The sequence below is a fragment of the Echinops telfairi genome, unplaced genomic scaffold (assembly GCF_000313985.2).
Source record: "Echinops telfairi isolate 266 unplaced genomic scaffold, ASM31398v2 ScPeMD7_7473;HRSCAF=8511, whole genome shotgun sequence".
Taxonomy (NCBI): Eukaryota; Metazoa; Chordata; class Mammalia; order Afrosoricida; family Tenrecidae; genus Echinops; species Echinops telfairi.
In genome coordinates, this window is record NW_022111377.1 from 11,209,284 (window position 1) to 11,225,139 (window position 15,856).

A 15,856-nucleotide genomic window follows, 5' to 3' on the forward strand; every position below is an offset into this window, starting at 1 on the left:
TTTACCCTTTTAAAGTGTCCAAGTGTGTAGCTCCCAGTGTATCCACCACCACCATCTTATTCGAGGGACATTTCCACACCCCCAAAAGTCACCATGTACCCAACAAGCAGTCATTTCCCATTCTCCTGGTCTCCACCACATCCCACTCAACTCACACCCCAGAAACCACCAACTGACCGTTCCTATGAATTTATGAATTCTGTACATTGTATATAAGCAGATCCATACAATATAGGACCTTCTTGACAGTCTTCTTTTCACTGAAATAATGTTTGCAAGACTCATTTAGGTTGTAGCATCTGTGTGTACAAGTACTTCAATCAAGCTTGGTTTATCCATTCATCAGTTGATGAGTTTTGAGTTGTTTCCCCTTTGGGGAAACCATGAGTAATGTTTCTATGCATTCATATGGTTTTTGGATTGATGTTCTCTTGAGTATATAACTAGGAATAGAACTGCCAGGTCATGTGGTAACTCTACATTGAAGCCACTGGGAAACTGCCAGACTGCTTTCCAAAGAGGCTGAACCACTTTCCCACCAGCAATAGATGAGGGCTCAAATTTCTGCACGTCCGTGCCAACCCTTTTCATTGCTGTCTTTCGTTGTGAATGTGAAGTGATGTTGCGGATCTTTTCATTCACTTATTGGCCATTTCAGGAGCTGTACCCCAAGGTCGGCAAGTCAGCTGTTTGCTGGACTGTTTTCACATTGCAATCTCTGGGCCAGGTTCAATAAAGATAAGCCTAGTAAATGGGGCTGGTCCAGGATGCTTCCAGGCACGTTAAAGAAAGACATTTCTTGGGGACGGGGCATTATAACGAGCTCTAAACCCGTTCTCTCTACAGTGGCTTCCAGGTTGATACTTCTCAAAGCAACCATAAATTGCAGGTTGTTGTGAAACTACTGTAAATCTGGAGGGGCGGGTGGGAATGGGCCAGGAAAAAAAAGCCATTAATTTTACTGAGAGTCAGTCCTTTACACAGAAAAAAAAAAATCCCTCAGATGGCTTCAAATTTTTGGTTAATTATTTATGGTTTTCAAAAAGTTGATATTGAAATGTTGCTGCCAATATTCTCTTTCTTAAATATGAACGGAGTTTCAGAGGTGTTTATTCTGCATTCTGGACATTTGTGACTCTTTGGATCTTACTAGGGCCACCGAGGAGTGAACAGAAAATGTTTATAGGGCTAGGCCCTAATTCTTTTTATCATATGCAGAATTCCAAAAAGGCCTCTAAAGGCAATTTCCATTTATAAGACTGTTGTCCTGTGTCATCACATTAAACCATGTGCATCCTGAAGAGGTAAGACAGTTTTCACCCTGACCGACTAAATGTTCCAAAGACACGGTAGAAAGTCACTTCCTGATAGTCCTGTGGGTGGGTGAAGCCATCTGCCAGTTTTGACCATGAATGATGATAAAAGAGCACGTGTCGCTTGTGAAGTTCACACTTTTAGGCTGAGAGCTTTCAAGTCTCTTTCTCTGTCCGCTATGGTCCCTGACTGGTACTTCCCAGGGAGTGATGAGGGTCAAGGGCTCCCATTTAAACTATGGAGGATATTTAGCCTGACAAAAAGAGACCTTTCTGTTTTCAGTCACTGAGACTTCGGTGTTGTGATCCTATTTATTTCCTTCTCCACTTAATGGTACAATGCTACAGAATATTTCCTTAGAAGAGAATTAAAAATTTTTTATGCTATAATCTTTTTCGTCATGCCTAATCTAAGATTTGGAGACATAAAAATAATATATCTCAAGGTTATTTATGAAAGCACTGGCTGTATCTATCAAGATTTAAATGTGTCTCTAAATTGTACTTGGCAAACATGCTGATAGTTCCTTGCTCTTAGATAAAACCCCTAACTCCAAACTCATTGCCGAATTAATGGCGACTCATGGAGACCCCTGTGGGTTCCGAGACTGTAAATGTTTCCAAGAGTAGAAAGCCGGATTTCCCCCATGGAGCTGCTGGTGGTTTTGAACTGCCAACCATGTGGATCACAGACCAATGCTTAACGAGTACCTCACCAGAACTCTTACATAAACAGATTAATATTTTAGGAAGAGAATCGCATTCACTATAATGAAGGAACCTCATAAAGGAAGAATTATGAGTCCTTCATCAATGTTCTCTGATGATACAAATTACAAGTTAAAGCACCTAGGCCCTAACATTTAAAGGTGTATTTAATACTAGAGTAACTAAAATAACCTCTGAGAAATGTCTCCCAAATTTTTCTGAAGCAACTGTCAAAGTCATAGTTGGTGCAAATAATTTTCAAGGGAAAGGCACACATTTTTACTGAGAAAAGGATGTCTTAAAAGAAATTAAGCTAATTTAACCCTGATGCATAAGAATAGCAACCAGCAGAGGAGAAAATGAGTCATTTCTAAAGGTACACTAAAGATAAATGCAGAAACCCATGACAGCCTCTGTCTGTCAGTGAATCCTCAGTCGTGGCATGTGTGTGGTGTGCGTGCACTCATGTACACATCACATCTGCAAAGCAAATTTTTAAAAATTCCTAAACTGGTCTTTAGAAATTACAATGAAAATATATGCGGGCTATAAAACCCTTAATCAATTTTATGCACAGTATGTAAAATCTGCTGACTTTATAGACAGAAGCATATGTTTTAAACAAAACATAGTGTATGAATTTATACCAACATTTAAATATATGAGGAAAGGATGTGAGGCCAAACCAATTCCTATAATTCGTGTGTTTGGATCTATTATAGTAAGACTTTGAAATTTCTTTCCACACAGATCAGTCCTGAGAATGAATTCCATTGATTGCCAAACACACCTGGAGCAATGGTAGGTAAAGGTCCATCAGACGCAGCCACGGCAAACCACTCCAGAAGGAATCCTTTCCCGGAGACTGAAGAGTCAGAAGAAAACTGAAATGTCAGAGAATTCCTAGAGGACACAAAGGATGCAGGCTGGGTACCACAGAAAGTTCCAATTTTGCGGGAAAGAATGCCAAGCCCATCAAAAATCTGCATTCAAAACAAGAGGATAGAGCACTGTGTTTAGAGAAGTACCTTTTTTTTTTTCATTGTAAAGAGAAAAGCACAATCATAATTTTTAAGGGAAAAATACATAATTGAAATTGAAATTTTCAAAAAGCCACTAAAGATGTACTTATGAAACATTTCATGTTTTTCAGAAGCATTATCCCCTTGGCTCAAACCTATGAGATGAAATAGATGAACACAGTAAAAACAGTGGCAGAAAAGTCCATGAATGAACCTTGGCAGGCTCACAGCGGGCAATGAAGACATGACAGAGTAAAGATTCAACAAGAGAAAAATGGCCAGGTCCCTTCAACACATTCATATCCCACAGAGGTAAAGAAGTGATGGTTGTAGCATGCGTGGTGGGGTTTTATCAAGTGCAACGTAGCTGAGAGAAATTACTGAAAGTCAAATGGAGGTCGAACATGATAGTGGGATGAGAGGAAAATAAGAGGAAAGAACTGGGAGGAATGGACATTTATAGAAGTATAAATACAGGCATGTACATATGTAAATAGATCTATGTACACATATTCGTGGGTTAAACATTAAGGTAGCAGACAAACATTGGGCCTCTACTCCAATACACCCTCGATGCAAGAACACTGTTCTAATAACCTGGCATTCTGTGATGTTCACCTTCCCGACACAATTATTGAAGACAAAATGGGTGCATAAGCTAATATGGTAAAAAAAAAAGCTGATGGTGCTCGGCTATTACAAGATATAAAAAAAAAAAAAAAAAGGAATAGCATCTAGAGTCTTAAAAACGTGAAGTTAAACAAGTGGCCATCTAGCAAGGAAGCAACAAAGCACACAAGGAAGAAGCACACCAGCCTGTGTGAACTTGAGGTGTCAACAGGATCAGGGATCAGTAAGCATAAGACCCAAAGCAAATGATCATATTGATGCAAATGAGGGGGTTTGGAGTGGTGACCCAAAACCCATGTGTAAACAACTACACATCTCCTCAAAGAAGAGTCACAAAGAAGAGATGAACCAGCCAGGGTGCAGTATAGCACTGATAAAACAAACAACATTCCTCTAGTTCTTTATTGCGTCCTCCCCCGCCCCCACTACCATGACCCCAGGTCTACCTCACAAACAGAGTAGAACTGCCGCTGTGGGTTTCCGGGACTGTAAATCTTTCTGAGAGTAGAAACTCTCATCACAGAAGAGAGAAGAGTAAATAGAATACCAGAATTAGCTTTGCTTACACAAACTGGAATGGGTCATCATGACTGGGCCAAACCATTCCATAAAATATGTCAACACTTAGGTAGACATTTACTTAGCTTTACTTGGGCCAACAGTAATTTACAATCCTTAGACGGGCATTTACTTGGATTTGCTTTTGCCACAATTTACAGACATCGATTGCATATCGCAATGTACCTTTAATTTGTCGTAATAGCAGTTGCTTGATGCTTCAATGTTCATCTCTAAGATTCGACCGTGGATAACTTGAGAGGCGTTCACATTTACGATCCACTGGTAATTGGAGTTATGGGGGTAATTACTTGGCCATAAGGGAGAGGCAATTGTCCCCTGAGCTCCCATGATGTTGGCATTGCCAAATACTAGGAGAGAAAGCAGAGTAAATCAGACATTTCAACAACTCTTTAATCGCATGAAAGAAACAAAAGGCAAGGGTTGCGGAAAAGGGTGGACTTTTAATTGACTGTGATTTCGTTCCTGAACACTGAAAGAAATACTGTTTCCCTGTTGGCTTCGGTGCTATTAGTGCCTTGGAGAAGGGTGATTTTGTGAACGGAATTCTATGTCCTTAGAAGCTTGCAAGGGGTGAGAAGAGGCAGTGCCTTTCCATGTAGAACGGGCTCCAAACCCTCCGGGAACTTGGGGGCATTCGAAGGGACGGATTACCCATTTCGTTCCTTGGCTTGGGTTTACCTCTTACCTTGGTTACAAATGAAATATGTATTTTAAAATACTATTAGAAAAATCAATTGCTTAGCATCAATTAAATAGGTGCTTTTAGAAAAGTTGACTAAAAAAATAAACATAATTAGCATTTTATGCTATTGGAATACCCTACTGAGATATGTGAACCTGTAAGTCAATCTGGAAATTACCCTGAATGTCTCCAGTTTGAAGAATAAAATATTCAAATCTATTGATGAGATGGGGCAAATTTGGTACAGAGATACCAAAACCGACACTAAAATATAATAGTGGGCTGCATAGCAAAACATCACGTACAAAAATGAATTCAACAGGAGGTTAAAAAAAGGACTTAAAAATATTAGAATCATAAGAGCATGCTTTTCCTTACTCTTAATGAGCCATTCACACATAATTTAATTTTCCTGATACGTTTAATATTAAAGCCATTCTAGATCATTCCAATGGGGGGGGGGGGATTTGAAGTAAAGGTAGCTCATGCTAAATGCACTGCTGAGGGTGTTTTTGCCTTGTTTTGTTCATTTGGTTGGTTTTTAATCATTTCTCGTTTGCAGGACACAACCTGGAGGTCATCACTAAAAGAGAACCGACTCACCATGAACAAATGTGGCCTGGAAGCCTCTTCCACTGCCCGAGCCATCCGAGACAAATCGGACCCATAGGCTATGCCCCACAATGGATGAGTAATTGAGAGGCAGGATGTGGCCACAGTACCGTCCCACCAAGAGGCCTGTGGCATTGCCTTCCCGCATCTCCACAAAATCTCTGCTACAGTCCCGAGAGTCCTCCAACTGGAAAGTTCTGAATGGGAAGAAAATATACAAAAATCTTAGGGAAATTATCCTTACAATATAAGTTTCAGGATTATTCTGAATCACTGACAGGTAGGTTAATGTGCTCCCGTAAGGAACAACAAAACTGTAACATGGATCACAATGTCTTTATCTATCTCAAAAGATTTCTGTCACTCCCATGTTGAATGCCTATTCAAAAAGCACAAAGACGATGCGTGGGCTACAAGGATTTTCTTTGAAAGGCAAAAATTGGATAAGGGTATAGAAAACATTGTAAGGCAAATTATTTTTAATGCCACTAGCTCAAAGAATTAATATACAAATTCAGAGGCAGTGTTACGCAAGCAGCCAGTGGTAGCAATGGACTGAGTGAAAGCTTGACTGGAATACTTCCTGAGAAAACTGTACGCAGTGGCTGGGTTTAAGGAAGAGGGATGGCAAGCCGAGAACGAAGCCCGGCAATGACCCAGATTGGAAAGGGGTAGAGCATAATTTAGAAATTTATGAAAGATTGAGTTTCTTGGTAACACTGCATCTCTAAGAAACCACTAAGAGTTGTAAGTGAACATTATGATGGGCTAATTTTAAGGGCTCAAATGGGGCAAATGGACCTCACAGGAAATGCAGTGACACATGTAGTTAATTTTGTTGTTCAGTGACTTTGAATTAGTTCTATGTACAACAAAAGAAGATAACAAATAATACACAAAAAGCAATAGGGTTAGGACCCTGTGCACACCAGAGTAAAACTCTGCCCCCCTCTTACAATTGTTCCTGTGCTTGAAACTACTGTGGCAGCCACTTTATCAAGCCATCTCCTAGAGGGTCTCCCTCTTCCTCGCTGTCCCTTTACTTTACCAAACATGATGTCCTTCTCTGGGGACTGGCCTCTGCTGTCAACATGCCCGAAGTATGTGACAGAAAGTCTGGCTATCTTTGCCTCGAAGGAGAAGTCCGGCTGCACCTCTTCTGAGACGGATTTGGTTGTCCTTTTGGCAGTCCACAGCAAGGTCAATATTCTTGGCTAGCACCACAGTTCAAAGGCATCCACTCTTCTTCAGTCTCATTAAAGGTCCAGCCTTCACATCCCGATCAGGCAACTGAAAACATCAAAATAACACCCTGGCTTTTGAATAATGTAAAGAGGTCTTGTGCCACAGAGTGACCTGAGGCATCATTTGACCTCTTGACTGCTGTTTCTTTGAGCAGATTGTGGACCGAAGCAAGAGAAAACCCTCGACAACTTCAACCTTGCCTCCATTCATCATGATCTTACCTTTTCGTCCAGTGGTGAGGATTTTGGTTTTCTTTACATTGAGTTGTATCGCTTAGGGTTTTCTTTACATTGAATGGGATTATCTATTTTTAGCCAAGCTCTATCTGACACGACATCCTCCTTGAATCCAGCCTGAACCTCGGTAGCTCCATTTTGGATGATCTTCAGCAAATGTTACGTGCTATTGGTCTATACTTAATTTGAGCATTCTGGTAGGAGTGCTCCTTTTTTGGAATGTGTACAAATATGGATCTCTACCAGTCCGTTGGCCCAAGTAGCTGTCTTCCAAATTTCTGGCATCGATGAATGAGTGCTTCGTCAGCTTGTTGAAACATTTCAATTGGTATTCCATCAATTCCTGGGCCGTTGTTTTGGACTAATGGCCTCAGTGGAGCTTTAACTTCTTCCTTCAGTGTTGTAAGTTCTTGCTTCTATTCTACCTGAGATGGTGGGACATCTATTAGGTTCTTTTTGGGTAGAGTGATTGTGTACCACACCATCTTCTTTTGATGCTTCTTGCATCATTCAATATTTTGTCCATAGAATCTTGTAATATTGCAATTGGAGGCACGAATGTGTTTTTCTTCACTTCTTTCCATTTAAGATATGCTGAGGGTGGTCTACCCTTTGGGTTTTCTAACTCTTTAGGTCTTTGCACATTTCATTGTGATACTTGATGTTGTCTTCTGTGGATTGCCTAGGCATTTTCTATCCAACTCTTTGCCTTCATCGTGGCCTCTACGTGCGTGAGCTCCTCTACGATGGATCGCACATTTCAGTCTCTTCTGACATTAATTTCTTCATCGTTACCTTTAGTTGGTGGTGCAAAAATACAAATAGCAGTTTTCTTCACTGGATCTCCTTGAAGGCAGATAGCTATATTCCTATCACAGACAGCATTCAAGATTGTTTCTGAATGTTCTTTTTGACCATGAAAACAATGCCAGCATTGCACTGACTGTATTTCCCAGCATAGTAAACCATGGATTTTCTGGTTAAAGGTAGTTAATACAAGTGCATTTCAGCTCACTAATGCCTAAGATATGAATCTTTATGTATGTTTTCCTCCTCGTTTTTGATGACTTCCAGGGTTTCTAGATTCATACTATGCACATTCCACGTTCTGATCCTTAGCAGATTTTTGCAGGCATTTCTCCTTACCTTGAGCAGTGCCCCCTCGACCAATGAAGACCCCAAAGGCTCCACTGTCACAGGCCTTTCCCCAACCCTGTCACCATGGTCGACTCCACTCGGAAACCAGCTCCTTCTCAGTCACGTTTCAAGTGTCCTCAAACCTGAGGGGCCCATCCATTGGTACCATCTCTGCAAATGCTCTGCTTTCATTCATTGGGCCTTCAGTATCTGCCAATGTTTTGAAGCTATGCATAAGGCTTTCAGCAGCCACTTCCTCCAACATGGACAGCCAATTCCTTCTCCCATGCCTATTCTTAGTCTGGAAGCTCCGTTGAGACCTGTTCTCACCGGGTGACCCTGCTGTCATTTGAAAAGCCAGTGGCATCGCTTGCAGCAACACAGCCACACATCAGCTACTGCAGTACAACAATCTGACAGATAAGTGGTGGTTCAAATGGTAGTACTGTTATATAAACATACAAACTATACTCTGGATTGACAGAACAAACAAATCCATCTCAAAATAATTACCATCAGAATCCTTCTTAGAATTGATGGCAGAGGGACATCTGCTCAGGTACCCCACCCACAAGTCATCAGGAAAGACCAATACCCATGGAAGAAAGTGGAGAGTCAGCAAGGGCAAGGGAAGTACTCCATCAGATGGATGGGCACAAGAGCCACAACAATGAACGCAAATACACGCGTGATAATGGAGGTGAAATGAAGCAGGAGAGGGAAGGTTTGGCTCTTGGTATAGAAAGGGGCACCATGAGTCAGAATTGACGGGACTAATAGTGACAAGGACACTAAGATGACAAATGGAATCAGATGCCAAGCCAAACAAACCCATCTCTGTGAAGTAGATTCTCACTCATAGCGACACTCTACATCACAGTACATCTGCTCCATACAGGTTTCAAGACTGAAATTATTTCTGGAAACACACTGCCTCCCCTTTCTCCTAAGGACTCTGGAACTACAGATCTGTCGTTGAGCTTCCCTGTTACCACTTTATCACCAAAGAACAAACTCACTGCCATCACGTTGATGCTGACTCATAGCGACCCAGTAGGCCAGGGTAGAATTGCCCCTGCTAGTTTCCAAGACTGTAACAGTTTATTACAAGACTTTAACAGTTAACTGGAGCAGAAAGCCTCATCTTTCTCCAGAGGAGTGGTTGGTGGTTTTGAACTATGGACCTTGTGAATCACGGTCGAAAGTGTAACCAGTGTGCACCACGGTTCCTTAAAATAGGATAAAGGAATGCTGTTTTAGATAGGGTGGTCAGGATACATCAATAAAAGGAGCCCGGATGGTGTCAATGGTTAAGTGCTAGGCTGCTAACCAAAAGTTTGGCAGTTTGAAAGCACACAGTGTTTCCTCAAACAAAACACCCAACAATTGGCTTCAGTACAGTGTATAGCCAAGAAAATTCAATGGGGCAGTTTGTTCTGCTACATGGCATTCACTCGGCGACACCCAACACAACAGCAACACCATCAACAAATTGACCGGATGACACTGGTTTCTAATATCAGCAACAATTACTTTCCTCTGCCTCTCAGGAAACAGAGAAAAGAGGATTTTCCTCGGCAAGTGAATTAAATTAAATCATCTTTTAACCGTTCTACCCAAAGTGTGATCCCAAGCCAGCAGCATCAGCACCTCCTGGGAACTTGTTTAAAGTGCAGACTCATGCCTCTATCAGAAGATGAAATTTAACAAGATACCAGGTGATCAACATGTACATTAAAATGTAAGGACCACTGGTCCAGAAGATTACTAAATACGGCCATTCAGTTATAAGTACCAGGCTTTTATAATCCAGTGCTAGATGATGGAGAGGCATTCTATGAGAAAGAGGGATGTGAGAATAAAACAAATCTATTAAAAAGCTTTATTGTTGGGGGTAAGTCTTTGTTTTAGACAAGTAAATTTTATCAGCAAATTTGCCATCTTCTCAAATACGTGGAGTAAGATCTGTTAGCAAACCATGAAGCGGACAGAACTGGTACAATTGCTGTTTCTCATTAAGCCTTTTTGATTCCTGAACCAAGACCAATCATTTTTTAGTCACTGCAAGTATACAATGCACTTTTGGTTAATTCCTCTAAAGCTCTGGTTTATGAAACACTCCTTTTTATAAAGGAGTGTTTTGCAACCCTACATAGAGTCAACCATGACTTCCCAATTTTCTCTCCCTACTCAATTTCACCGCAGTGTCCACAACCCAAGCCTCTTGTTTTAGAACTTGATGTGATTCATATGTTTCTCATATGCTACTCGCACACACGAAGGGAATGTTTCCACTCGCTCCATCTGGATGCACTTTCGATCGAGGCAGAAATAATGTTGACAACTTTCAGAAAAGGCCTTCTCGTTCTTATCCACACAAAGAGACACTTTTGGACTTCGTGAAATAATTGAAAAAAAACAAAACTCAAGCAATGAACATAAAGTGCTTGCAATTAAATTCTTTGGGATAAAAAGGTAATAGCGAATGCATTAAAATTGTTCTATAAAGTAATGGAAGACCTTATAGAACATAGTTCTGAGCTGACACTTATGGGGTAGCCATGAGTCTGAACTGCCTCATAGAAACTTTTTTGAAAATTAGATTTCATGTCCATTAAATAAGGTTGCGAACCACTGCTCTAGAGACTTTCAATGCTATTTATAGCCCAAAGTATGACTATGACAGAAGATATTTGAAAATGGACATCCTGAATTTCACACTATATTCTATTCAGCAGTTCCTCAGACACGGGTGCTACCCATTGTCCATCCTATTAGCAAGGATGCTCCTTTCCTGTAGATTCATTAACAGGGAAACAACACACCCTTCAAAACAAGCAAAGCAACACAAAAGGATTTACGTGAAAGACAGCTGGAGCTGGTTGCCAGGGGAACTGACTATGTTCCAGATGCATTCCACATGCGGAGGATAAACATCTGGGTAGCCGGGGCTGTTGAAGGTGCCTTCCATCATGGAGAAAGTCCCGCCACATACTACAAGAAAAGGGAGATCGTGAGTGCAGATCAAAGATCCAAGACAAGACGCCACAGGTTAAAGGAGAAACCACGACACAGCAACGCTGGTTAACACCAAAGTATCCTATTTCCATGTTACATCAGGAAAAGTAATAATCCATGCACCATAGATGTACATTGATAAGCACTGGGCTGCTATGCTGAACAAAACACCAGTTGGTTTGGGGGAGAAGGATGAAGGATGTCTGTTCCCACAGAGATTCAAGACTAGGAAAGCCTAGAAGCCAGCTTACTGTCCCACGGGGTGGCCATGACTTAGATGGACTCTGGGCAGTGGATTTGATGTGGTGTAGTTTTGAATAGCAAGCATTATGCCAGTGGAGCAGAGGGCATCTCTTCCAGGCCTTTGAAACGGCTCTTTCTCCCAGGACGGTGGGAGCCCAACACTCATCTGCCAAGTGTCTGTGTGGGCTAAGCCTCCGGCAGATCCCCTCAGACCGCAGTCCAAGGCCATAAACAGACCTACTGTCAGAAAGGGATTAGTGTAAACTTGACTATCCTGGAGGGACCTAGGGTATAATAGGGCACCTAGTCAGCTGATCACCGTCTTGAGCCATTCTGGATTTAAGTTTAAATATTTCCTTTGTTTGTTCAAATATTTCTTGCTTGTTTCTCATCAGAGGTCTTTCTCTCTGGTTTATTTTAATATTGCCGGCGGTCTTTCTCTCTTTCTTTCTTTCTTTCTTTCTTTCTTTCTTTCTTTCTCGGTCTTTAGTGTGTCTCTGGTATATGCGACAGCAGGGGCAGATGTACAAAGACAATCACTGATGTGATGGCTTGTCTGGGGCATTGGGGGCAGGGAGGTTGAGGAGAACTGGGGAGCAGTGGGCGAATACCAGTGGACGGAAGATGCGCTGGAACAAACTGTGGTGAAGTATATCCAACGCTTTTAAAATACAGTGGGACTATGATATGTCTATTTGATCGCTGTAAAGCTGTCAAGAAAAAAATAAAAGCTCTTTCTCCCGGTGAACTGTAATATTTAGTAATGAAGACTTATCTTAATCAATAGTTCTGATCAGGATTATTTTCAACCCCGGCCTAGAAGAGAAGGCTTTGCCCCGTCAGGAGACCTTTGGAAGACACACACACACAACTAGTCTCGATCTCCCGAGGCGTTGAACTGCTAGGAAGACGGAAAGTAGCAGCTAGGCAGGAAAGACATCCAGTACTGCGTGGATTTCCTTTCATGGCTGCCCCAGTACACATTGGACAGCAGACACATGCGTGTTCACTCATAAGCGACATCCTTGACAATATCAGTCAGGGACTGCCTGAACAGTCATTACATCAAGGACACCCCCAAACTGATAAGCAGGCCCTCCCAGATGGTCCCATCCCAGCGCCTGGCAGCAAAGAAGGCCAGGTTTCCAAATTCGTCCCTCTGCGGTCCACCCTTACAGAAGTGAGACATGTCCTCATCTCAATCTGGAAGATCATCGAAGTGACCCCAGGAAATGGACGTCCCCACTTTGAAGAGTCGCAAAGGACAACACCCAGGATGTCTGCCTCATTCTGTTACTCTCACAGAACCAAGTGCTGACCTTCTTACCTGAGGAGGAGGCCACGTATATAGCACGAAAACCATCGTATGTCCCCACGCCATCCGAGACAAACCTCAGTGTCAGAGCGTTGCTGAAAGAAGTGATGGGATGTGGCAGCGAGTTGCCACAGTGACGGCCTGAAAGGTGACATGACAGAGGGGACGTGACGGAGGGCAATTTTAGTAAGCATGTCTCTACTTACAAGAGACCAAGGCAAACAAAAGAAACCATTATGAGGAGAACCATGGGTCAGTTTTGACAAATACCCAAGGATTGAAAATCAACTATAGATATAAGCATAGATAATTCACAAACATGATAAAAAAACAACAACAACAACAAAACACAGATGAGCTGGCTTCAGATGAAACCTAAACTATGGTCTCCAGGCCTGTAGCTGGGGGGCTGGGGGCTGCGTAAATATGTGACCAGTCCCCAGAGACAGTCTATAGCGGGCGTCCTCAAACTGCGGCCAGCGGGCCACATGCGGCGCACCGAGGACATTTATCCAGCCCGCCGGGTGTTTTTGCCCCATTTTGTTTTTTTAATTCAAAATAAGTGCAGTGTGCACAGAATTTGTTCATAGTTTTTTTTTAAACTATAGTCTGGCCCTCCCATGGGTCTGAAGGACAGTGAACTGGACCCTGTTTAAAAAGTTTGAGGACCCCTTATCTATAATAACAGAGAAAAAACATGGATGCTGGAGCAGACACTATGGCTCAAATGGTTGGCTCTGACATTTACTCTTTCTGTGATCCACAAACTCAATTAATTTCAAGACCCTCGTAATCTTGGCATTATTATGACCAAACATGTAACCCTCTTGTAAATGGGGACACAGACACAGCATTATCATGCCATTGCTGGCAGAAGACAGCTAATGCTGGACGGGGTTATGGATCACGGGAAAGCTGTTGCAGCAGCTTATTATGTTTTTCGAATACATACAAGCTCTTCCTGTTCTTGGACTATAAGCAAACCTAGTTTCTTGAATCACAAGAAACTGCGTTCTTACTCGCAAATGATCTTTACTTAGCAAACATTGCTCTTCCTATTCATTGCAACCATTCTCACCCTCCAGGGCCGTCTGTGAAGATGGTTGCATAGAAACCAAGCAGACCCAGGCTCTAGAAAAGAGCCCTAGAGGAGGGTAGTCATTTGCTCGCTGGGCTAAGGGCAAGGTCACCAGTTGGACATCCTCAGTGGCTCTCTTTTCTACTCCCGCATAGAGCGACAGCCTTGGTAAGCCAGAGGGGCAGTGCTGCTCTGTCCTATGGGGTCACTATGAGCCAGCCGCAACATTGAGGTTTGGGAAATCCCTGATATCAGTCAGTGAAAACCAGAGTACCTCGGGGAGGAGCATCATGGTCCTTGCCGTCCAAAATTTCTACAAAGTCACTCACGCACGCCGTGCTACTTTGAAGTTCAAAATGGCTGAAGGACAGGGTTATGTGATTAACTGTAAGGAAAAAGAGGCAGCATTCAACAAAGGCATGGCAGGCCAAACACACCAGAGAGCCATCTGACCTCCGGTAATTTGCCCAAAGGGCTAGGGAGATCTACAGCCAGTTTAGTGGGTAAGGAAGAAGGGTTTCCTGTGAAGTGTGATGGGATCAGGGGGCTTTTAAGTCTCTGTAGGCTCAACTATGGATAGTAGTAGATAACAGACACTCTTGGGGTAGTCTCATCCTGGAGACCACAGGGAAATGGCTGGTTGGAAAGATGCTGGGAACTAATGTTTTTTATGCAGGGTGTTGTATTCCCCTTGCAAGCATTTTCACGCACTGGTAAGACTCTCTTCCCACTGACATATACATGCCGGATCTCTTTTGTTTTAAGGCTGGTGCTGGAGAGATGCAGGGGTATTTATTTATTTTTTAATCAGTTTATTAGGGGCTCATACAACTCTTATCACAATCCATACATACATCAATTGTGTAAAGCACATTTGTGCATTCGTTGCCCTCATCATTCTCAAAACATTTGCTCTCCACTTACGCCGCAGGGCCAGTTATAGAAGTGGCTTTGAATCACTGGCACAACAGGAAGTGCCTGGGTACATTTTCCTTTTGTTGCTCTTCCAGGGTCCCTAATCTGTAGAATGTGATCTTTTCCTGTTGCTGCAGCTTGAACAGGGAGATCTTTCCTCTCAGCCCTTTATAACTCATTAGAAAAACAACTGCCAGGCACAAGACTGCACTGCTCCAGGTCGGGAGGCTGCTTTATCAATGGCTTAATCTCTGCCCGGCAATTTTCTTTGGGCCTTCACTCTCCCGGCCTGCAGTTGGCTGAGGACCACATCACCAGCCTCCCAGCCCTATGCCTGTCAATAAAGACAGGAGCCATTTCTTAACTCTTAGCATCACTTAGGGGAACTGTTACAGATGATGTCAACCAAACTTCCTTTTGTAAATTAGAATATAGGGTCCAGAGAGCTTCGGCGACTTGTCTACTCTCCTGTCATTAATAACAGAGCTGAGTGCAGACCCTGAGGTCTTTTCCCATGATATCTAAAAATCATAAAAGCTTCCTGCTAACGTCAAAGGCAGGCGGGGCGCCTCGGAAACGATTCATAATTGCTCAGGCGTGCTGCTTCTGAAGCCATTTTGTTCTGTCCTTAAGGGCTTCCTCACATTATCTGTCTTTAAATGTAGATGGTAACCCTTTTTATCAGAGGGGTATCAGGTCAGAAAGTAATGCTACGATTCAAATAAGAAAGTAAGTGCTTGTTCTAGGCCTGTGCTGGGCTTTTTTTGCTAAGGAGATGCAAGGTTTCATCATTAGTTTCCATCTTCATTGAAGATCGATAGACACTGCATTCTTGGCCCATGAATTATTAATTCTCCACTGTTCACTCAGCAACCATCTACTGCATTCCAGGCCCACATGTCAAAACAGTCTATCGGTTATCTTTCGGCATACCGCTAATCCCACATCCCTGCGGCCCTGTGGAAAAGTTAGGGTATTTTGGGTTCTTTTGGGTCCGGCTTTTTATTTGTGTTTTCCCTCCTTGGCTAGGTCTTGAAACTGCAATAATAATCATAAATTAAGACGATACAAGAAAAATGACTTCCTTTTCGGATTAGGGAACACTGTTCTTGTGCACTTC

General features: G+C 42.5%; 1 protein-coding gene across 1 annotated transcript in view; it reads right to left on the reverse strand.

The window, feature by feature from the left end:
* The window catches only part of CUBN (cubilin), a 303,548-nt gene that overhangs the window by 118,152 nt on the left and 169,540 nt on the right, over positions 1-15,856 (reverse strand). The window contains exons 33-38 of the mRNA XM_004716015.2: positions 14,096-14,206; positions 12,756-12,884; positions 11,029-11,161; positions 5,541-5,746; positions 4,418-4,602; positions 2,812-3,004 (exon numbers count right to left, since the gene is read on the reverse strand). Coding sequence (XP_004716072.1) covers positions 2,812-3,004; positions 4,418-4,602; positions 5,541-5,746; positions 11,029-11,161; positions 12,756-12,884; positions 14,096-14,206 — 957 coding nt within the window. The remainder of the gene's footprint in view (positions 1-2,811; positions 3,005-4,417; positions 4,603-5,540; positions 5,747-11,028; positions 11,162-12,755; positions 12,885-14,095; positions 14,207-15,856) is intronic.